This window comes from Filicampus tigris, chromosome 7 (genome assembly GCF_054856515.1).
Source record: "Filicampus tigris isolate MCC_2025a chromosome 7, RoL_Ftig_1.0, whole genome shotgun sequence".
Taxonomy (NCBI): Eukaryota; Metazoa; Chordata; class Actinopteri; order Syngnathiformes; family Syngnathidae; genus Filicampus; species Filicampus tigris.
In genome coordinates, this window is record NC_141223.1 from 1,320,829 (window position 1) to 1,344,356 (window position 23,528).

General features: G+C 45.3%; 3 protein-coding genes and 1 long non-coding RNA gene across 10 annotated transcripts in view; 2 read left to right on the plus strand and 2 right to left on the minus strand.

Annotated features, from left to right (window-relative positions):
* The first annotated feature begins 483 nt into the window (after positions 1-483).
* sertad3 (SERTA domain containing 3) lies at positions 484-4,160 on the plus strand. 6 transcript variants are annotated; one of them, XM_086035812.1, is made up of 2 exons: positions 484-629; positions 2,329-4,160. In XM_086035812.1, the coding sequence occupies exon 2, from the start codon at positions 2,339-2,341 to the stop codon at positions 3,182-3,184; it is 846 nt and encodes a 281-aa protein (XP_085891938.1). In that variant the 5' UTR covers positions 484-629; positions 2,329-2,338; the 3' UTR covers positions 3,185-4,160. The 6 variants fall into 6 exon arrangements, with proteins under 6 accessions (XP_085891938.1, XP_085891939.1, XP_085891940.1 ...); XM_086035813.1 differs by having other exon boundaries at positions 486-629; positions 2,332-4,160; XM_086035814.1 differs by lacking the exon at positions 484-629 and adding an exon at positions 688-1,308.
* A 317-nt stretch (positions 4,161-4,477) lies between these two features.
* kcnk6 (potassium channel, subfamily K, member 6) lies at positions 4,478-10,576 on the minus strand. Of its 2 annotated transcripts, none has more exons than XM_086036715.1 (3): positions 10,185-10,576; positions 7,639-8,031; positions 4,478-5,040 (listed from the first exon to the last, which is right to left on the minus strand). In XM_086036715.1, exons 1-3 carry the CDS (start codon positions 10,501-10,503, stop codon positions 4,835-4,837), a joined length of 918 nt encoding a protein of 305 aa, XP_085892841.1. In that variant the 5' UTR covers positions 10,504-10,576; the 3' UTR covers positions 4,478-4,834. The 2 variants fall into 2 exon arrangements, with proteins under 2 accessions (XP_085892841.1, XP_085892843.1); XM_086036717.1 differs by lacking the exon at positions 4,478-5,040 and adding an exon at positions 5,108-6,723.
* Positions 10,577-14,277: 3,701 nt separating this feature from the next.
* On the minus strand, positions 14,278-23,447 carry LOC147144317 (uncharacterized). Its single transcript, XM_086036220.1, has 7 exons — positions 23,370-23,447; positions 22,989-23,278; positions 19,020-21,450; positions 18,155-18,327; positions 17,594-17,709; positions 16,863-16,986; positions 14,278-16,386 (listed from the first exon to the last, which is right to left on the minus strand). The coding sequence occupies exons 3-7, from the start codon at positions 21,211-21,213 to the stop codon at positions 16,255-16,257; spliced, it is 2,739 nt and encodes a 912-aa protein (XP_085892346.1). The 5' UTR covers positions 21,214-21,450; positions 22,989-23,278; positions 23,370-23,447; the 3' UTR covers positions 14,278-16,254.
* Positions 23,027-23,528, plus strand: part of LOC147144318 (uncharacterized) — an 83,941-nt gene continuing 83,439 nt past the window's right edge. Inside the window, exon 1 of the long non-coding RNA XR_015087520.1 lies at positions 23,027-23,472. This is a non-coding gene — a long non-coding RNA (uncharacterized LOC147144318). The remainder of the gene's footprint in view (positions 23,473-23,528) is intronic.

Sequence of the window (23,528 nt, forward strand, 5' to 3'; positions counted from 1 at the left end):
CACTTTCTGGTGTTTCGAAATTAGAGTTCAAAGCCATAAATCCGTGCGTCGTGTCCGTTTGTCACGCACGAGTCGCCCAAACGCTTTATTTCGTCAAACTGTGACTCAGACGTCACACTTGTAACCGCTAAACTAGCCGTTAGGATACAACTTGATAACTTTATAGTGTAGTGACGTGCTTCATAGATTAATTTGACATCTTGCGCAACTCCCGCCAAGTTAAAAATCACGCCCAGGAAAAACGGAGACGCATGACCAGAAATCGCTCTAGCAGTCGTACCTTCAAAATAAAAACTAGAAAGCGTTTGTCACAACGAAACTACTACGAACCCATTGCAAAAAAGAATCAAGGTGATAACGTATTTTAATCTTTTATCAATAATTTGATGTTGCTTAAATAACAATAGACGTGGTTTTTAATAGTTTAAGGGTTTCAATATTTATTTTGAAGTTTCATTGTTGTTTAACATCCGGCACGGAGTTGGCTCGCTGATTGGCTGACCGAGTTTCATGTGGCAAAAAAGGTCGAGCGAGTGGATTTTAAATTTGAAATAGTAAACTTTTTACGCTGTTCTTTTTTGTTTTACGGAAACCGCGTGACTTTGTCACAACTAAAACACTTATTCCAGGTAAGATATCATGACATTTGAACATTAAATGCTCTATTTCCTGTCATCTTTTACGGAAGACACTGTTCGCCCCTTCACCCCTCCCGACCTAAGTGTTTAAAAAAATCTTAACCGTTTATTTATATTTCTCGTTGTTAATCTGTTACAGTACATTGATAAACAGAACTCGATGCGTTGATTTAATTTTAACTGATAGTTTGCTCCGGCGAAGCTGGTAGCAGTCTCTCGTCTCATCGGTGATGTCATCGTGTTGGAATTACGGCGACTCAACGTGCATTCAAACTCGCCAGATAATCAAACACAAGGGTAGAAAATCACAAATTATATCTACAGTTGTCCAGTGTTGACGCGTATTGTGATCCAGTCGTTCTGAACTCCCAAATTGCGTTTTTTTTGCCTTAAAACGTCCACCGCGCGCATGTTGTGTTAAAAAACACATTACCCACGATGCACCTCGCCAGCACCAAGTCTTTTTTTTTCTTTACTTAAATCGCTGGCGGGAGAAGACGCAAGCAAGAAAATGGTGGCAGCATTTAAACTTTAAACACATACGTGTTGTTACTGCAACCCGTATTTTTTTTTATTTTCAATTTTTCTTGTGAGGTGAGGAAAAGAGGACGTTTTAAGTAACACTTTTTTTTTCTTAGCTCAAAAGTCGCAGCTGGAGAAGAAGCAATAGGTCAGTTTTTTTTATATCTTTTGAACCGTTGTCGTTTTCCGAACGTCTCTTTTAACCTGTACGTAGACCGGTTACGTACGTAAGCATGTGGAGTGTATTTTTCTTGTCTATTGACGTAGTGATCGCATCCCCATGACGTCATTTAGACCAAAACAAGGAACTTTTTTTTTTAAAGTCCCGTTATAACTGCAAATGTGTTAATTTTTCGACGCGCGACCATTTTGACTTCTCTCCACGTATAAACGATCCAAACTAACGATTTAATCCACAATGACGCTAAAAAAGTAACTTTTGGGATGTTTTTGGCGGGGCAGATGCTACAGATAGCCATGTTAGCATTAGCATCGGATTATAATGTTTCTTTAAATGCGTTTTGTGAAACGCTAATACAACACAACGATGTTTACAAGAGCGCTTTCACACATATTTGGGATGTCATCTAGGTTAATAAAAGTCAGTTCGTTTTTACCTTAAAATATTGATGTTTTTGGCCGCCATGTGAAAGTTATAATTTAGGCGTTGCGTTTCGGTGGCGACTTGGCGAGTTGCAGGCCACGGCAAAAATAATCCCCTTCAATTTAGAGAAAAAAAGCTATGTGAACGACATTATTCCATCATTTTAGTGACGTATACAAGTCATTACATCGCAGCAGCACGTGACGAATAAAGGTTCAAACAGGTGCAGCGATCATGTAGTGAATGCCTCACTAGTAAGGATGTGCATCTCTGCACAAAAAGACGACTCGATACATATCCGGTGTTTGAAAGACGAGTTAATACATATCGTGGAACAGTGCAATACGATTCGATGATGCAACAGTTTAAAAATGTAACGATTTGATTTGGTTCGTAAAAAACGATACTCCCATTCAAATTGATTTTGATTACACCCCTAGTTTTAAACTATTTAAATATTGGAATGAAAGAGGTGAGTTTTATTTATTGCTGAGTCGACTCCACCCCACACCTAAAGAGACCAAACCCCAAAAAAACTGAATTTGAGCCACTTTATCTCGCCAGCAGTGTGAAGATGATCATGAAGACGCACAAGCGCAAGCTCCAGCCGGAGCCCTCCGACGAGTGTCCGGGTGGCAGCTGCGGCGGCGCCCTGGCGTGGGAGCGTCAGCGTCAGTTTGTGTTCAGCGTCTCCCTGCACAAGTACCAGCTGGACCAGGAGCTGCCGGAACCCAGCCTGCGGCGGTCCGTCCTCATCAGCAACACCCTGCGGCAGGTGGAAGCGTGTCGGGTGACCTCCCCCGAGCGGCCGCCTCCCCCGCTCGCCGTGCATCCGCCGCACGGCCAGCCGACGGACACCGGGGCGAACGACCTGCCGTCGCCTGCCAAATGCCAGCGGGTGGCGCCGGGCCGCGCGTCGCCCGAGGAAGCGGAGGACTGGAGCTCCCTGTCCGCCGACCCCGATTTCACCATTTCGCCCGCCGTCTCGTCCATCCTCACCGGCCTAGACTCGAGCCTTGACGCCGGCGCATCGCCGCCGCCGCCTCAGTTGGCGTCGCCGCGGGCGGCCCTCCGGTCCCTGGAGAACCTGCCGGCCCGCCCGGACGCCGGCGGGCTCTGGCTGAGGCAGCAGGTCCGAGGGGCTCACAGCCACGAGCTGATGGAGTGGGAGGCCGACGCGCAGGCGGCGCGCTGCGCCTACCCGAAAGACGTCACGGCTCAGGACGTGTTCCAGGGCATAGACACGGCGCAGCTGGAAAGGGACATGGGGATTCTGGGCCTGAGGGGCGACGGGTGCCCTCCCGACGAGGACCTGCCGTATCACAGCGCCAAGGGCCTGCCGTCCTTCGGTTCGCCACCGACTTCCTTCAGGGACGGACTGGATCTGGAGCACCTGATGACCATGCTGGTGGAGTCCTGATGTGGATGTCTTGATTTCAATTAGCGCTGCGTAGCATTATGGAAAGCCATTGAGCAGTTATTCCATATTCTTAATATTCACTTGTACTTGTAGTACACACTGTCTTCACTAGAAAGACATTTCAGCCTCTAGTGGAATAATTGGCTTACTGCAGTCGTTATTGTGTTTTTCCACTCCGTTAGCATGGCAATAGGACAACTCCTGTACTGTTACTGGTGAGGAAAAACGCGCACTACTTGACAAGTGCATGCTACTAGTACAATAAGGTCGGCCGCCTTGTAGAGAGAGAGGCAAAATCTGCTCCACCCCCACGCATTAAAGGTTTGTAATTGCCTATTGATGCCACAAGATGGCGGCAAAGCACTTTTCTTTGACGACTTGACAAGGCAAATGAAGCGCCTTGCCTCAGTTCAAAGTAGTTGCTTAATGCCAAGATGCCAATACTTTTACTTTAGACATGGCTTTGGCCAGTAACCAAAAACTGGAAAACAGGTGAGGGTGCTCCAATAATAAAAGTCATGGGTTCACTCTACAACTTGTTAACATCTAGAATTGCACTAGTAGTACGCAGATCTGTCTCACTAGTAATGTGGTTACCCTGCTAGTATGCTGAAATGTCACACATTTAAAAAAGAAAAAAGATCCTTAGAAAAATCAGTCATTCTAGTGCACTGGAATTGTCTTGTGAGGACAAAGAGCATACTAGTAAGATGAAAATCAAGGACATGGAATAAATGCTCAGCGAGCTTCTCAAAGCAGCGAGCCGTGGACAATGAAGCAACTTTTGGAATCTGTTACCGTACGAACTCGAGCTGGCGGGCGGCCATCAAGTGTCTTAACACTAAAATGTTGAGGAATCTTCCGTGAACAAACGTTGCACCTCGTATTTATCAAGCATTTTTCCCATAGAGAAGTTGTCATACTTTTTGGTCCATGTTTTGGTCCAAGACTGACCTCCGTTTCCTTGTTGCGATGAATGCACTTTTTTGGGGGGGTGGGGGGGGGGGGGGGGGGGGAAATGCGTCACTGAGTGAGTTTGTCATTTTTTTGTCCACTGACACAAAGTGTTTACGCATCTGTTTCAATAAGCCTCAAACTGGCCTGTTTTAGAAGAACTTGCCACTCAGTTTTCATGCTTTTTTTAAAATGAAGGGCAAAATGTCCACTGTTTTTTTTTTTTTTGTTTTAAAGCAATTTCTAATTGTCTTTTCACACCAATGCTAATTTTTTATTAAAACGTGATCATGAAAATGTTGGCTTGGCCTTTTTTTCCTCCCCAAACCACAATCACCATTAACACTTATTGCAACAACTTTATTACCGAGCAAACCAACTGCATTCATTTCTTGTACAGTATATTAGTTAAAACAAGCACATCAAAGTGCATCTCAAGTCTTAAACCTGAAATATTTGACCCTAAATTACCATGATGCAAATTTTACCATCGAGAATTCAAACTGCTGAAGAAGGAGCAGTGAGATGCAAAAAACAAAAAAACGAGCCTTATGAAAAAACATACTTTGGCGTTGGGGGATCCATCTTGAGAATTGCGAGGCTTCTTTGAAGAAAGAGTTCATCGCAAAACCGCAAAGGGAAAAGTCAAGACTTGCCATCGACTGGTGCGTTTGAGTTCCGAGGGTGAGCGCGCCTTCACGTGTCGCCGATGGAGTTGTACGAGGGCCGCTTCTGGGCGGCGGCGGCGGCGGCGTGGCCGTTCTCCACGATGGGCTCGCGGTCCTCGTCGGACTCTTCGCAGCGCGGCAGCTGCAGGAAGGTCGTCAGGCCGTGCAGGTCGGCCATCTTGTGGAAGGTGCGCAGCAGAAGGTACATCATCATCAGGCCCACGAATAGGTAGACTGCAAAGCATGGTGGGAATTTGTTTTCAAAAAAAATCCATCAAATTATGCATATAACATGACTCAAAACAATCCTCACCATGTTTTTTTTTTTGCCTGCTTTTGGCCGAAGTACTTTAGCTCTTGCATTTTGTCCAGCCTAGCTGCCAAATCGTTGGCTGAGAATTTCATTGTGGGGGCGGGATGATATAAAGGAGCCAAATTGTGACGTCACATTGGGTGGGAGGCACATAAAAGGTTGATTTGGTGGTTTCATTTCACACGAACTGTTGGCAGCAGGGTTACACTTTTGGATGATTTATTTGAATTCTGTTCGTTTTAACAGCAGGTTTGTTAGATAACATTTTTGAAAAGGCTTCATTGGAGTTTTTTTTAGAAAATGTATGTGGAGCATTTTCTTGAGCGCAAAGTGAAAAAAGTCACAATAAGTATCTTGTAATAAGTCCCTTCTTCTGCATGGCCGAACAATACAGAAAAAAAAAAAAAACATTTAAAAGAAACCCTGAAAGCTCAAATATGAAATTAATTTACAAAGACGACAATGAGGGACAATTTTGCTATACTTTAATTATAGTTTCAAAAGCATAAAATGTAGTTTGTTAGGTTACGTTTTTTAAAGCACTCCATTTTATTTCGTCAACGAAAACATTTTTCCCCCCAATTTGGTTTTAACGATCTCTTTGGTTTATCACAATAACCTCGGTTGGCGGGCCCTCCCGTCCCCATTCAAAAGAGTCAACTTTCCTTTTAAATCTCAAAACGAAGATGAAAGAGAAATTTATGCCAAAGGTGACAACAACAAAGTCTGTTCTTCCTGATCTGAAGGCCACGCGGTCACATGAAAGCAAAAACTCCGCCCACAACTCGCCAGCCAATAACTAGGGAGGGATTATGACCAAGAGTGAACAGTGGCTGGGGGATTAGCTCCCTTTTTGGGCTCCTGTCTAAAGGAACTTCAAGTAACACCCCTTAACGCCCTTTATTAAATATCCCAAAATATCCAAATGAGCTCCAAGCACGTGACAAAAAAAAACAAAAAAAACAACCAATGAAAACCCAGAAACTCGCAGTCGAACAGTCCAAACTCCAAAATATTTGGTCGATGCAAACACAAGAATTGTGGTTTTCCAATGTTTCAGTTCATCTCAATCTGTGCTAGTTTGCCCTTTCCAGGAATTCCGACTTGCTCCAAGTCTGTCCTCCCGAGTTTCATTTGGACCGATTTCTTTGTCCCATTTGATCCCGTTCTGTCCCAAAATAGTCCTCGTCACTGCACACATCCGACACTGCTTACGATCCTTTCCTACTGCAAAGAACCGGGAGGCCAAAACACATTCAAAGGCCTTCAGGGTCGACGCGGGCCGAAGACAACCGATTGACACGCGTCCCCCGTCATTGTGCAGCTGACTCAATTGGCTGCGGCGAGTCACATCAGAAACTCAGAAGAGAATTCGTTTGGAGACAAAAAAGGCCATTCAGCATGCACCGATAGGATTTCAGAAGACGGACGCGGAGAAGAGAGTCGCCACCCAGGCGTTCATGTGACGCGACGTCCGGCTCTGAGGAGCAAAGAAGCAGCGTGAACAGAGCAGTCGCTGTGGGAAGATCAAGTACGACCACTGTTGGGACGCCAGCGGCAACACCACTTCTTGTTTGGACGAACACGATGTTGGGGCTGTTGCTCTAACGGGGGGGAGAAAAAAAAGAAAAAAAAATGTCCGTCCAATCAGGACATCTAGAAATGGTGGCGTTTATTAAATTGCTCTAATCGTTGGGCTCTCAAAAAAGTGTGTATCCTGCTGAAAATGTATTTTAGGGATCACAAAAATATTAGCTTCCGACACCAGTTCAACCAAGCAACATGAAATTTACCAACATTTCTATTACAGTAGGATGCAATATTGTTTAAGTTAGACTTTTGTAAAAAAAAAAGTACTTATTTTCAACAACAACAAAAAAACCATTGGAGAATCCGAAAAACTATTCAACAGGAAGTCAGCCATCCTGATTTTAAGATGCCATTTTCCGCAAATCTTTTCGGTTTTGCCCAGTGGAAAGTTGGGGGAGTTTTTTTGACGGATGCAAAATTGGGTGGACTTGTCTAAAATAACTGGACGCACCAAAAAGTGTCAAGAACTCTCAGCCAAAAGTGAAGAGGAATTGGGTCACTCTGGATGGAAGCAACCATTTTCAATTCCTTCAATCGCGTCCGGTTAGAAAAAAAAAAAAAAAAGGTAACACCCCGACAGCTTGAATGATTGACATGAATTTGGTGGTCATGTCGATCTTAAGATGCACTGAAACGTGTTAAGGACCCATGCTTGAAATTGGACAGGAAGTCGGCCATTTTGGTTCAAAGCAGCATCCATCTGAAAATTGCAGAAACACCTACTGTGTGACGACTGGCCAGCCTACCTTTCTAGGGCGTGGCTTAGCAGAAGATCAATGCCAATTGGTGCCACCAGAATCCAATTTTTAATCGTAGGCTTCCAAAAAAAAAAAAAACCCCACCAACTAAAAAGCCGCCACTCGTTTCCTTCCCAACAACAAGAACAACAAAATTCCACACGGCTGCAGATGTTTTGTCCCATAACTCACCCATGACGGCCACCTGGTAGAGCTGTTTGAAACGCTGCCGAGGTCCGGCGGCCGGCACCAAGTCGCCCAGGCCGATGGTGCAGAGCGAGATGAAGCAGAAGTAGAATCCGTCCAGGAAGGACCAGCCGCCCTCCAGCGCGCTGAAGACGGCGGCCGGAGCGGCGAACAGACACAGCAGCACCAGCGCCAGCAGCGCCAGGAAGTGCACGCCGGCCGCCGGGCGGGCCTCCAGGCCGCAGCGCCGCAGCCGCTTGAGGGGGGCGGCCACCAGGGGGTACATCAGCCGCTGCACGCAGGCCGTCAGCACCAGCATGGTGAAGGGCACGCCCAGCACGGCGTACGCGACGGAGAACACCTTGCCCGCGTCCGACAGCGGCGTGCTGTGACCGTAACCTACGTAAACGACGCACAAGATCTCATTGACGCTCAAACTCAATTCGGCAATCCATGGAAGTTTTCGCCGTGTTTGTCCTCGTCATTTTTTGTCGTTTTTAACAACGCTTGGCTAGTTTTCCACAAGCTACTTATTTTTCCAAATTTAGGAATCATTTATTAACTTTGGCTCCATTTTTCTTTTTGGCAGGATTTTTTTTTCTTCCGATACGTCGGCACTTTCTACTTACCGGTAATATTTCATTTAAAATATTCGTCTGTTATTCATGCATTTTATTTCACCAATATTTTGGTATTCTTCTATTACTGTATTTTTATTTCCCCACCAATATTTTGTTTTCCATGAATGTATTTGTCATGTAATCTAATTTTAATTGTCTTTCATCCGATTTCTCTCACGTTTTGCTATTTTTCCAACAATTTTGTATTTTCATCTAATATTTTAAAACAAAAAAAAAAAAGACAAATGTTTTGAAGCATTTCTGCATTTTTTGTTATTTCTATTGTCTAATATATTTCCATTGTTCTGTAATCCACTCTTCAATAGTTTCTCATTTTTCTTTTTTTAACTTTTGTGTATTTTTCCATCCAAGTTTCCCCCAGAATATTTTGTGGTTTTTTTTAATCGAATATTTTTAATACATTTTTGTAAGAATTATTTCATTGATTTTTTTTTTTTAATTACTTGATATTTTCAATTTTTCAAGTATTTGTACAGTATTTTGTTTTTATTTATATTTTATCACTTTTTTGGAAACATTTTTTGTTCTTTTCATTTAAGATTTTCCGTTTTTTTTTTTGTCACTTCCTCCTTTACAAAGCAAAGTCATCTTCCTGTCACACATGATTGACAGTATCAAGATCTTCACACGTTTTTTTATTTTTTATATTAGGCGTTTGAAGATGACATTTACAGTATTAGACTCCAACACTCAACGACAAGGATTAGGCACCTAAAACAACAACGTTGTTTAACATTTAACCCTTTTTTTTTTTTTTTCAAACAAATGTCATTGTGTCACATTTGAACAATTTTTTACTAACCTCCATTTGATAACCGCAAGAAGAAATTCCCACCAGTGCCGTTACGTGACAGTGTCAACTTTTGTGAATTCCGATAATGATTCAGACAAGGAATTGACATTTATCTAGAGCATTGTTGAGTGACTTATTGTGTGAAATTGATTATGAAGCAATTTGCGTCCAAATTTCATGCAGTACTTGTCTGCAACCAGCAGAGGCACTGTTGATTTTAGCTTCAGCAATACGTCGGCGTCATCAGTCACAGTCTATATGCAACGTTACGATTTTCTGCCCGCTTGTGGCTGTTAAGCTCGAAACAAGACTTCACATCACATGCGGGTGATCTGATGTCGCCGGTTCAAACGTCAACTACACGCAGTGCAACATCAGCAGAGAAATTTGAAAAAGTCTGGTGCGGAGAAAAAAAAAAAAAAAAAAAAAAAAAAAAAGGTCAAGCGTGTTTCCACCAGGCTATCAATTAGCGTGCAAATGTCCACCTGGGAGCACATTTCCGGTGGAAACGGTCTGTCTGTCCGTCCACGTGTGTTTGCGTTAATCGATTAAACCTGCCCATGCACTAGTTTGTCAGTTCTACACGCATCAACAGTCAAAACGTCGACAACCTCCACAAGTCTCCTGATTTCCATGATTTAGACCAAAGCAATCACTGAATCACAATCACTCTGTGCTTGTGCATTTTCTGCAGTGTCAATTGAAATGCCGTCCTGTTTTCGAATAGGGGAATGGAAATTGAATTAAGTGTTTGATAAGAAGACAGATGAATCGATTGTTAAAACGTGTTAGTTGCAGGCTTGCCTTGTCCCAAATGTGCATTTTAAACCATTAACGCGCCAATTAAAGCGCTCGAAAGACCACTGAGCCTGGAGGTCTAATTCGTTTCAGCGGTAGAGTGACCATCAGGTGCATTTGCTTTGCCATTTGATCCATTTTGCCACAAATGTGACGAAACGAAAACACCCACGTGGCAAAAGGGAGTGTTCTCCTCCAAGATTGACGTAAACTTGGGGTCGACATGAAGATGTTGAAGTTTAGTGAAGGCGGCCACAAGTACAAAAGAAAAAGAAAGCCAACAACGGGAGGAAGAAGAAGAAGAAGTTTGTCTGACTCACCCACGGTGGTGACCAGCGTGTTGGCGAAGAACATGGCCGAGGTCAAGTCCCAGTTGGACGCGTCGGAGGAGGCGTTGGGGAAGAGCGCCACGCCGTAGCTGTTGGCGGCCAGCACCTGGCCCACGAAGTGCTCCAGGGCGGCGGCGGACACGCAGCTCTGGTTGAGAAAACGCCGCTTCAGGGCGTCCACGTCCCGGCGCAGCTGCTCCTCGACGGGCCGCTCCAGGCTGGAGAAGATGAGCCCGCCGAACAGGAGGTAGATGACGTAGAAGAGGACGAAGCCGCTGAGGAGCAGCCACGACTTGCCCAGGGGATGCATGTCTGCCGCCGAACCGGGACGCCGGACGGACACTCTCCAGTCTCCAGCCGCCCGGGTGGAACTTTGAGGGGGGGGGGGGGGGGGGTGGGGGGGGGCCGAGCCCGGACTGCGACGCCCTCCCCCGGACTGCGACGCCCTCCCCCGGACTGCGACGCCCTCCCCCGGACTGCGACGCCCTCCCCCGCGTCCTCCTCCCACACGCCGGGGAAGAGGAGGGGTTTGTCCCGGAGGCTCATCCTGGATCCTGGATCCACCGCATCACATGATCGCGTTACACAATCGACAAACAAACCAAAAAAGAACCCCAAAACGTCTAACGAGTCTTTGTCGACGTCAGTAAGAAAAACAACGACTCGAGGAAGGAAAACACTTGGCTCGTTTTTTGTGTTTTTCCCCTGAAGTGCCCATTTTGACACTTCATTAGGTACACCTGTACCGTCTCATCTAAAGCGATATAATCACAAAGTCAGTCAAAACCAAGATAACGCTGTTCACTTTTGATTAATACGGTCTTGAATGTATAAATGACAATAGTTTATCAAATCTAATATCTAATAAGATTCAATACAAAAAAAAAATCTGTTTTCATTTTTTTGATTGACACGGTCTGAAAGTTATTCATTTTATATATATATATATATATATATAATTCACTAGGTACACCTGCAAAACATTTAATGTAAAAGTCACTCAAACCTGTTCACTTTTCATTAACACTGTTTTAAATTAGTTCATTTAAAAACATTTTACGTACATATTGTTCTCTTTGTTTTTTTTTGTTTTTTTTACAAACGTGGACATTTCATGAGGTAAACTTGTACCATCAACTTTTAGTTCCAACTCAAAGAGCCCGGAAGTGCAAAAGCCCTCTTGGTAGACGTGTTTTATTACGATGTGAGGCGTCAAATCCAGGGCAGGAAAGTCAAAACCTTGCCGCAGTTTGTCTTTCGCCACAGGTGCTTCTACTCAAGCATCAGATAAACGAGCTCGTGAGTAGAAGCACCTGTGGCCAAATCCATATTGTGGCAGGATTTTGACTTTCTGGACCAGGATTTGACACCTCTGGTTATGATTCGTCCAACCAATGAAGGATCGTTTGGGGGCCTCAGCATGCACAACAAATCACCAATGTTTGCAAGTGCCTGTAACCCGACCAAAACGTTTCGATTTTAGAGGTCCCCAGTGCAGCCTCTCAAAACTCCCCCACTGTCAAGTTAGACAATATTTGAGGAATATAAATTTAAATATAAAATGAGACCAAATTAAACTTGCACACTTTCTTATTTGATTCTCACGAGATGCAGATGTCTTTTAATTGAGTCATTGAGAACACGTTGTTGTTGTTTTTTTTTTACATGAATGCCCCTGTTTTAGTAGATTAAAAAAGTAACTTTAAAATGGTTGCTTTGCTTAAGTTCATTGGAAAAATGGTAAAATAATGAAGTACAATTTCCTTCTTTGGAAAGAAATGTACTTCATTCTACAAAGATGTTTTGAACTCATTTGGTAACATCATTACTTGTTTGTTAGCAACCATGCAAAACCAGTTTTCTTGCAAATGTCTCAAGGCAAGACAACACATGTTGTTACATTTTGGCAAACAACCAAAAGCTTCTTAATTTGTCTTGCATACTTGCTTGCAACAAGGGCTCAATTGGGAACGTTTTGTCAGAGTTTGTTCAAGAACGCGCCCTCAAATTCGCCCAAAATGGCTGCTTCAAACCAAATTGGTTCACTTCCTGTTCAATCCAGGCACGTGTCCTTGAGACTTTTTATGCGTCCTGATATGTCAACCCAATTTCATGTCAATCAATGAAACTGGTGTCAGGGGATGATTTTTTTTGTTTTTTTTTTCATTTTTGTTGTCCAAACTTTCAAGCAGGCACAAAGGAAAGAATTCACTCCAAAATGGCTGCTTCAAACTAAAATGGCAGCCATAGCGTCAGGGGCTCCTTGTTCAAATTGACCAATTTGTTGTTCAATTCCCAGCATGGGTCCATGAGACATTTTCGTGCGTCACTTTATGTGAGACATGTCCATACAATTACATGTCCATTGGTGGAACTGGTGCCGGGGCGATATTTAGTTAGTTAATTAGTTCACTTTTCAGGGGGCGGTAGTGAAGAAATTCACCCAAAAAGTCCAACCTCCTTTTCGGTTTCGGGCATGTGTCCTTGAGACGTTTTCGTTTCATGTCCATGCACTTTTGCGTGACTCGGTGAAACTTGTTTCAAAATGGCATACCTAATGAAGTGTCCACAGATCTTGTCACTAAAATGCACAGAACGTATGATGTGACTTTCTTTTTTTTTCACAGAGCCCATTTGTCTGACGCATTCAAACAAATCCATTAGAACGCGCGCCGTTGCTTTCTTGTGACCGGCACACATGACAAAGATGTCAAATCAATCCATTTGAGGATGCTGTTTTCCACTCGGACTGTCCTCGGGATCACATGAGCACACGTCTCTTGTTGGCCTTACTCGTGTTTTCTCTCTTGGCGTGTTCTTTTTATGCAACCTTGTTTTTGCTTCCCATGTAGCTTAAAGCGCTTCTCTTCATCCTGCTGCCGCGCTGACTCAGCAAATGTAGCCCTTAACTCTTTCCTCGCAGCTCAAGGGAGCAGAAGAATAAAACACACTTTGACTAGAAGTGATTAGCAGGGAGATGAGAAAAACACGACCCAGCTATGGCACGGCCTTAGCACCCACGTGTGAGAAACAGTGTTTGGACAGAGAAGAAGACGGTATGAATAGGCTGTCATTTTCCAAAATCTATTCACAGGACAGGTCTAAGAGTCCATGCAGAAACAACAAGAAACACGCTGCATTGAATGCATCGGTTAGAAGGAGCCTTGCTAAGAAATGTGAGGGGGGAAAAAAAACATTCTGCTTCATTTACTGCTTTGTAGGGACACTGAGGAGACTGTGGGCCACTGCAGCCATGTGGAGATTGCGGAGTAGTATATTGTTGTCTGCAACCATATTGTTAGTTGTACAACCCAACCCAACCCCCAAACACGCTAAAAATTCCCCACTTTATTTTCAATCAAATTGCACCAAAAATTTAAAAATGATATATCTTGGTCTCATTTGTTTTTAATATCAAAATAAAGTGGCATTTAAACAGGGATGTGTAGACGTTTCATATCCATTGTACATCACTGCTGACTACTGTTGTGGCTGAACTAAGGAGAGTAATTGTGATTCGTTCCTTTCACTAAATAGATATAGAAAGTCACCCTCATATTCCTTTCCCTCAAAACTTTGACATGTGAATCCTATTCAAACAAATGAGTGTGGAGAATCGACGCGCGCCATAGAGACGTTACAAATGCATTCTTTCTATCTATCTATATTCACATTTACGGAGTTTGTAATAAACGCTCAGATATTTCATATGGAAACTTGTGATTTCAGACGGTCCCTGAAGGCAACCCCTGACTGAGATAAATGTAGAAAGCGCTGGCAGATTGACAGATAATTTGTATCTACAGTATACAGTAGATATGGATAGACAAATTAGCGGACGGGTGTTAATCTACAGTGTTTCAAGGAAAAGTCATTTCAGACTCTCCCTGAACTCCTGTAGGCAAGACTTGATTTACAGTAGGTACGCTTGTTTTTCTTGGCTGACTTTTTCTCGGTGGTCTTGTGAGTCCACGTTAGTGGTCAGAGCTCTCCCGTTTGCCACTTGAAAACAGACGTTGCTCACGAAACAACTCGGACTTGAATTAGATTTTACTGTCATCTGATCAACAAGACGCAGAGCACGTGACGAAGAAGCAGGATCAATTTATTGATTATCTGGTCAAGGCCTAGCCATCATTGCAATGAAAATCGTGATACAGACACAGCGGGACAACACAAACAAACCAGTGAGAGCCATCCGGTCCACAAAGTAAACATAGCACGTACATTCCCTCCCATAGCAACACACCTCGATTGACAGCACGGTAACGACAGGAAGTGGAACACAGCCAATGGAGATTTGATTTGAGTCCACGATGCAAGGCAGGCGACTTCCTGCTCGGGCCACCTTATAAACATGGAGAAGCAAACCCCCCCAAAACACAAACCATGGCTTGTATAAACACATGATGACGGAAGCATCATGTGAGTGCTCCTCAGCGCCATCTACTGCACAAAAGTGACCAGTGAGGTTTGAGCATTTGAGCAGGCATGCTATCGCCTTCAATTGACTCCGACCTGCCTTACCGTTTTTTTTATTTGGAAAAAAAAAAAAAACACATGGTCCTTTATAAAAAAATAACTTGCTGAAAAAAGGGCTGCAGAGTTTCGTGGTCGAGTACTGCGTGTGACAACAATCTGCCATATTCGTTGTATATCTGAGCTGCAGGGGAGCTAAATTGTAAAAAAAAATAATTAAAAACTGAAAAATTGAAAAGACAAGAACAATTATGGCAACATGTAAGCTACAACATTTTTTGGCAAGTTCTGACTGTGTCCTACATGTGACTAGAATCTCCACAACACTCATAAATCTGGGTTATGGGGAAGCTAATCAGCGTGTACTTAAATATACTTTTATTTCAGTGTTAAAACAATACGAGTATAGCAATGAGGCCCACATCAAAGGAACTGAAGGAATTTCTAGCGACGACAACTTCTTATACTCAATCTCCTGTCTGAGCTCTGGGGAGTCTTGTTTTCCTCTGTTTCAAAAATGGCGGCGCAATCAACATAAAATAAAACAGTGAAAAGATGAGAAGAATTAAGGCTCTGCAGGGCGTTCCTGCTCCTCCTAAGTGTGACAACAATCTGCCATATTGAATCGCCTTTCCGGCCTCTAGGAAATCTTGTACAGTATTCCAGTGTGTCTCAATAATGCAAAATGGCGATCGCGATTCACTTAAAAAAACCCAGCAAAAAAAAACAAGCTGCAGACATTTCTGACCATGTCCTTCACGTCACAACAATCTCCCATACTTTTCACTTTTTTGTCTCGACTATTGGGGAAGCTAAATAGTGTCAAATAAAAGTTGTTATTGTATTCAGTGTAACAAAAACACAACGTAAGCCTTGAAAATCAGAACAGACGAGAAGAAATGCGGCTTTCAACGCCATTAAATGAGCTGCAGGAATTTCTGGCAAGGCCTACATCGGACAACAATCTCCTTCATTTGATCTTTTGTCTGGGCTGTGGGGCCTTTTTGTTCCAGTATTAAAAAAAGGAAAAAAAAGAAAAAGGAAATGGTAGCTGTGGTCCGAATCTAAAAATTCCACTGAAAAGACAAGGAGGAGCTGCAGCGATTTCTGTCTGTCATACACGTGATGATAATCTGCTGCATTCAAATAAACCTTAATTGTATTCAAATGTAACAAAAACACGAATACAATTGACTAAATAAATGAGAAGAAACGTGGCAACATGAAAAGCAGTGTTAAAAGCTACAGTAATTTCTAGCATGGAGTGGCTGTGTCCTACATGTGACAGCAATCTCCTGTACACAAGGGGATTCCTGTAATTCACAGTTTAAAAAACACTAAATGTGGCAACTGGCAAGTGGTGGCTGCGTCCTACACGTGACACCAATCTCCTGTATTTTTCATACGCGTGGGGAATCTGTTAAAAGCTTGCGGTCCTCACCTAAAAATCGACTTTCGTTTTTGTGTTCCAAAACCCACCGTAAACCCTAGTGAATTAAAAAATAAGTGAAAGGAAAGAGGGGAGTCTGTGCCATCACCAGGTTAAAAAAAACATCAACTGCGCGCCGACCGGATGGCGCCGTTACTCCGGGCCGCTCCGGTTGTAGTCGCACGACAGCCGCCGCTTGGCCACCGCATTGTGAGCGTACCGATTGGGTGAGTGCAGTCCGGGGGAGGGGCGCCGATTCGACCACCAATTGGCGGCTCGGCTCTCCTGTCAACAATCAGCCAAAATTCATTTGATTAGTCAATCAACACATCGTAGAGCCTGAAACCGATTAATTGGACAATGTTAGCTCTTTAAAACTGGCAAAAATCTGTCCATTTTTTTGCCATTTATTTCACATGAACACATGACCAGATTTAAAAAAAAGAAGTTAATCCTCTCTGTTGTAAAGCTAGGCAACATCAACAAAACAAAAATCAATTTCCTGGCAAAAGCAGTCTGTGCGGCCACACAGCTGGGATGCACCTTTCTGCAACAACAACAACTCGGGTGTTTTTGACGTCCAGACTCAATGATTTTTAAAAAAAAAAATTGCCTTGTACAGGCAATAGGACACATTAACGGCAGAAAACTTTCTGTAATGATATATCTTCATCGTATTTTGTTTGTTTATATCACAGCAACCTGGCGTTGGAACACGGGTGTGTAGACTTTTTCTATCCACGGTCGGCGTGTGCACTTACGCTGTTGGGCTGCTCCACGTGTAATGAGCTCAGAAGAAGACTTCGGGACACGCCGACACCACCGCTGCCTCGCTTGTATTTGTGGACGGACATTTTGCTGATATCGTGGAAGCTGTCCAACAGCCTGCAGAGTCCACCATAAAAGTATTTGTCATGAACAAGTTGGCATTAAAAGTGTCATTGAACGCCACCTAGTGGCGCGAGAGGCAATGTCCGCGTCATTAGCAAGAGTCCCTCTCATGCGTTGCATTCATTTTGGCATTTTTTACTCAAATTAGTTAATTTGATTACTAATTTATCTATTTAAAAAATATATCAATTGATATATTGTAAATAAATACAAAAATAAAATGAAATAATGTTTTGAAATGTCACTACATGATTGCTTATAATTTGATTATCAATAATAAAAGTTTGGGTTTTCTATTAAAATCAACACTTCTACATCAAATAATAAAATAGATTAAAAAAAAATAAAACAGTAAAATTTACAGTTTTACATTTTCATATTATGTTCACGTTGGATAATTATTATTAATTAATAATGATGAACTAATTGTAATGCATTTATGATAAATATTCAAATTAAAAGATGAGAATAAATAACTTTTTTCTACATCTTTTAACCCCAACCCTCCTTTCTTTTATTTATGTTGCAGTTCACCACCTGGCCACACGATGACGTCATTTACGCCAAGGTGAACAAATTCAAAGTGCCACGTTTGACTGACCGCTGCTCCCGATTGCTGCTTCCTCCGAGGAGCTGAGTCAATGTGGGAACGGTGTCAGCAGGATGACGGGGGGGCGAGGTGGGCTGCGACGGGAAGGCCGCGGCAAACACAAGACCCTGCACGAGGGACAGACCACGTCAGTCTTACCGAGGAAAGTGCCATGGGCGTGGCATCGACTGCTCTAGGAGTGCATTTGGAACGTCACAAGGACTGATGAGTTCATGGGATTGGCCTGCAAGTGTTCTGGGAAAAGTCTAGAAGTGTTAAGGCGATACCTCACTGAGCGGCAAAGGTTCACGAGCGTTCGCAAATGTAGTGAATGTTTTTTCGCCAGGGTTCCTTAAAGGTTGCCGGACGTTCGCAAACAGTTTTTTCTTGTTGCAAACACGTTTCGAGCATGTTCGAAATGGGATGGCTTTATGGAAGTGACCTGGTACTGTCATGGTCATGACAGGCAGTGCGATGGAAATGACCCGAACGTGGGAATGGGCACAGCCTGGTTTTGGCCTGCGAACGGTCACGGAATGCGTTTGCACTTCCGTGAGGTGACGACCTCCGTACCAGTTCGTGACGGACCGTGTCCGTCTTTTCCTCGTCGGGCCACCACTGTCCCACCGCATGCCGACGCTCGTCCCGCACGTCCTGAGGAAAGGCCGCCCAGGCGTCTGCATTTTTTCCCATCCAGGTGGGCTTCCAGTCACGCGACTCCCCGCAGACGTCACCGCTTCCCAACGCTGGTCAAAGCACACAAACATAACAATGCTGAAAAAGGAGATTTGTCTATTGGCTGGAACAACCGCAGGTGTCCCAATACATTTGTCCATAATGGTCTTAAAAAGGGACGCAAAACCCTTTGAAACAAGCCTGCCTAATCCCGAGCGATAATTCCAAAAATGTTAGGAGGCGGATCAAAGGAGAGGAAGTAAACACGAGAGTAATCCAACAGCTCTGACCTCGCTTGGAATCTTTTTCGCATGCCAATATGAGGCACGTAGAATTTGCCAAACACATGGGAAGTCTTCAAATAAATATGGGGAATGTAGACAAGAAACGGATGTGTATCAACTGCGGCCCTTCCTATGTGGAGTTTTGCAAGTTCCGCCCGCGCCTGTGCGGATTTTCGGGTTTCCTCCCACATTCCAAAAACATGAAAAAAATAGACTCAAAATTGTGCCTCGGTGCGATCGTGAGCGTCAACGTTTTGTTGTTTTGTGTGCGCCCTGCGGTCGGCTGGCAACCGGTCCAGGGCGTACCCCGCCTACTGCCCGAAGACGGCCGGGGCGGGCTCCCCGGTTGTCCGCCCCGGCCGTCTTCGGCCCTCGTCAGGATAAGTGACTCAAATGGCGGATGGACGGCCATTGCTCCTCATCCAACTCTTGTATCAGGTCTCGTGTAAAAATAGACACCCCAAGTTGCGTAAACTCACCCGCCGCGCTCCCGCGTGGCACCGGGACGGAAACGGCGACACCCTGGCTGCGCTCCTCTCCCCCCTCGGCTTGCACGAACCCCCCAAAGTCATCTTCCTCGTCCTCTTGTTTTTCGAGCCGGCCCTCCAGCTCGATGCCGTCTTGGCCCCTTTTTTCTCCTTCTTCCGCCTCGGCGCGGGGCTGACTGGTTGCCACGGTTCCCGAGCTGGGCCGGCCGGGGGTGGGATTATGCGGGCAGGGACCAGCGGGGGTTACCCTGCATCCACGTGCAAACTCATTTGGCATCCGATCAGTTTCTTTCCCCTCCGCACAGTTCACTCGCAAGTTTTTTCTTGAGCGGCAAGAAAAGGAAGGCGATTCCACGGTGGTGTTTGTCAGATTGTGCGCCCTCCCAGCCTCACCTTCTGCTTGGCCACAGCTGCCCCCTGCGGCATGGGAGTCCTCCATGGATCTGTTTGTGGCTGTGATGTCATCAAAAGGCGTCTGCGTGGCGTGCTCTTCCACATTTGGGCTCTTTTTTATGTTCGCGGAGTCTTTGGCGCCCTGAGAAGTTTGCAGGTCCGGGTTGGGCCCCAACAAAATAGAAGGATCATCATTCTGGCGGGGGCCCTTCCCCTCCTCGTCCTCCCACTCCCGTTTGGTTCCTGTTCTCTCGCCACTCCGAGTGTCTTCTTTCCTCGCACGCTCCTCTTTGGGAGCATTGGGAAGGCATCCAAGGCTCCTTCGCAGCTCTCGGCTTTCCCCTTTGGGACTGGCGAGGCCCTCCCGACTGACTTTGTCTGGCTCTTCCTGTTTCTGGGTGACTTCCTCATCGGCAGGTCTTTTGTCTCTGCAGGCCGCGTGACTGGACTTCCTCTCGCTTTCCTCATTGAAAGCGTTTTGAAAGCATGGAGCGCTCCCAGCCAGTCGCGGGCCTTTGCAACGGGCTCTCTCATCAGGACCGTCCCGGCAGACCAGGTCCGATTTGTTTCCGCATTCTTGCTCCTCTGCGACATTCTCATCGGGGAGTCTTTTGTCCCGGCTGGCCACGTGACTGGACTTCCTCCGACTTTCCTCACCGGAAGCGTTCTGAAGGCATCCGGGACTGCCGCCCGGTCCACAGCTTTTCTGACAGACTCCCTCGTCTGGACCGGCGTTGCGCTGCGGCTCTGCTTTGTGCGGCTCTTCCTGTTCCTCAGAAACGTCCTCCCCAGGAAGTCTTTTGTCTCGGCTGGCCGCGTGACTGGACTTAGTCTGTCTGTCCTCAATGTAAGGATTGTGATGGGATCCAGGACTTCCCCTGGGTCCTCTGCTTTGATGACAGGCTTCTCCTCGAGCAGTGACGACGCAGTCCGGACAAAGTGGAACTGGCCCCTCCCGTGTCGCTTTCACGTCTCCATCGGGAAGTGTTTTGTTGCCTTGGCCGTCGGCGCGACGGGACTTCCTCGCACTTGCCTCGTTGGACGAATTCCGCAGGCGATGAGTAGCCCCACGCGGTCCTCCGTGTTCCTGACAGGCTTCCCCTTTGGGACTGGCGAATGGACGCAGACCGGCTTTGCCTTGCTTTTCCTGTTTCTCGTCGACTTCCTTATCAGGATGTCTTTTCTCTCGGGCCGCCGGGTGAGTGGACTTCCTCCACCTGCGCCCTGACCGCACTCGAACTCGGCTGGCCGCGGCCTGCGTTTGGAAGGCGGAAAGGTTGTCCCGCCGCCCAGCGCCGGCGCCGGACTTCCCCCTGAGCCAGCCTCCGGCCCCGCTCGTCCCGCCGGACGTGGAGTACAAACAACTTCCTTTGTCGTTCCGCAGAAAGAGGCACTGAGTCTGCGTCTTCCCGTTGCCTTCGGATGTCTTCAGAGTGGCCACCGTCACCAGGGCGCCCACCGCAGCCTGGGGGAGGCCGTACCCCGAAGCCCAAGGCCCACTCAGGTGCACATCCGCCGGCCTGGGACAACAAGTCCTGCGACCGGTCGGGGGTGTCGCCGGTGCTCGTCCGCCGCCGGGCGGGGCGCCGCCCTTCTGCCGGTTCTTGGAGCACAGCGCCCAGGCCCGCAGGCCCCGGATGAGCGGTAGGTCGGCCAGGCCCAGCTCCAGCCTGCCGGGGAGCGGCCGGGGGGCCGAGGAGCACCTGAGGGGCGCCTCGCCGGCTGACCCCTTCAGGCACGGGTAGTTGTTGTTGTTATTGTGCTGCAGCATGGCGCTCCACGTGAGTCTCATCGAGAGAGCAATTTGCTTCGCTTAATAATCGCAGTGCATAAAGCGATGCTCTTCAGCCAGAGGTCATTGAAAAGAAGGCTGTCAAGGGGACAGCATGGCTTGGAAAATGTTGTCGCGTCAAAGTGCAATAACAACAACGCCAGTGCTTCTCCTGGTGACAACGCCCAGGAGGTAACAGGAAGTTGATATGGATGAGTTGGAGCTCTGCAGTCGTTCTTGCCCACTTTTATGAACAACCTGGAGAGAGAAAACATCATTTTTTTTTAATGACATCTTTAAGCTTTAATTAGCAAATTATAAAGAAGTGTTAAAACCACAGTGCATATAATTTTTTAAAATAAATAATCATAATGCAGTGACTCGTAATCTTGACAGAAAAAGTGCAGCTTTGGTTCGAGAAATAAACAACACATTTTTTTTTAGAAAACGAGCTGTAGTATATTTTAGAGTACGGCTGCACAATATATTGAAAAAATATCGATATCGCCATATCGGCCCATGCAATATGCATATCGCAAAGACATGCAATAAGTTTCTTATGGAATTGTATGCTTTTATTTGAATTTGACCAGTCAGACGCAAACTTAAATGCGCATCGCCACCCAATAGTTGGACATTATCTTGGGCGATTACAACTAATCAGCTAAGAATACATTGGGCTTGCTTATTTTGCTGCATGAAAAAAAATGTCATTCTTTCATTATATAATAAAAATGGTATTTCTTCAGGTACATGTAAAATATCGCAATAATATTGATATCGCTTGTATTCAACAACTGTATCACATATCGCATGTTTTTCCAATGTTGTATATTTTTCTGATATTTTAACATAGCATGTTTTTTTTAAAATTAAACAATTTAGAATATAAATGAATAAATAGAAGAAATCATTTTGTTTGAAACAAAAGTATTTTATTTATTTTGAGAATAAAGTTGTATATTTTCAAAAATAAATGGTATATTTTGGGAAAAAAAACATCTTAATTTCAACACCAGTATTGGCTGTCAGCAACCATGTATTCATTTTAGTGCTTTTATCCTCATTAGGGGTCACTGTGAGCTGGAGCCTATTCCAGCTGACTTTGTGGCGACAGAAGCCCACTGGTTGCCAGCCAATTGCAGGGCACATATAGACAAAACCAACACGTATATTCACACAATTTACACCCTAAAAACAGTTGGGTTAAAAATAACACAATTTTGGGTCAAAAATGGACCGCTCCACTACTTGGGTCAATTTGACCCAACTTTTGCAACAAAAGGTGAGTAGTCTTGTACAAAACAACGCCAAAAATGTGAGTATTTTGTAAAAAAAACACACACAAGAAGGTGGGTCAAACTGACCCAATTAGTGGATCGGTACGGAGTTAGTAAAGTGCCACAAATCCATAGAGGAAAGCCTGAGCCAAGATTCGAACCCAGAACCTCAAAACTCTGTGGCAGACATACTAACCACTCTCACACCGCGCTGCTTATCTATTTTGACCCTCTTCCAATTTAAACAGGAAAATTGTTTGACGCAATGCATGGTCGATCAAAAGGGAACATTATGACTATGACTTGTTTTGGATGTCATGAGATGAAGTGAGTGTAGTCCACATGTGGGGTTAAAAAAAAAGGCTACCTTGCTGAAGGATGGCCCTTGTGTGCATGAAGAAGACAAAGTGACGCAATAGTCGTTCGTGGGCCGTCACGCTCGTTTGTATCCACGCGTGCACGTCACTTACGTCATTGGAGCAAGAAAAAACAACATTTTATACAAATATTTCTCACCCAATTCGATGACTAAATTGTCCCCCCCTCCTCGCTCTCGCAATCACAGGCGGGGAATATCGGTCCTCCTCGGGCTGTGCAGCATTCTCATCCTCGCTGTGGGCCTTGATGATCCACCGAACGTTCGCCCGGTCCACGCTGGCTTAAAAATAGACACGACAGCACCACAAAGGCGTTCTTCCTCCTCCTCCTCGTCGTCCTCCTCCCCCTCTCAGCATCGTCAGCCTCTCCCCCCCAGCGGCACCAGCACCAGCACCAGTAGCAGCACCACTGCGGCCATTGCGCGTCATCTGCGAAATACGCCGCATGCGAGCAGCCGCATCATCATCATCATCATCATCATCATCATCATCATCATCACCGCAGCTCGCCTTCACGCACTCGCAAGCCCCAGCCGGCCTCCCCCGTGCAGCCAAGGACGGCCCACCAGCCACCAGTGGCGAGGGCTGCAGGCGGAGCCCATCGAGCTGTCACTCAGGGAGGGGTAAAAAGCCAAATTGATTACAAAAGTCTCAAAGTATCATGTCATGCTTATTATAA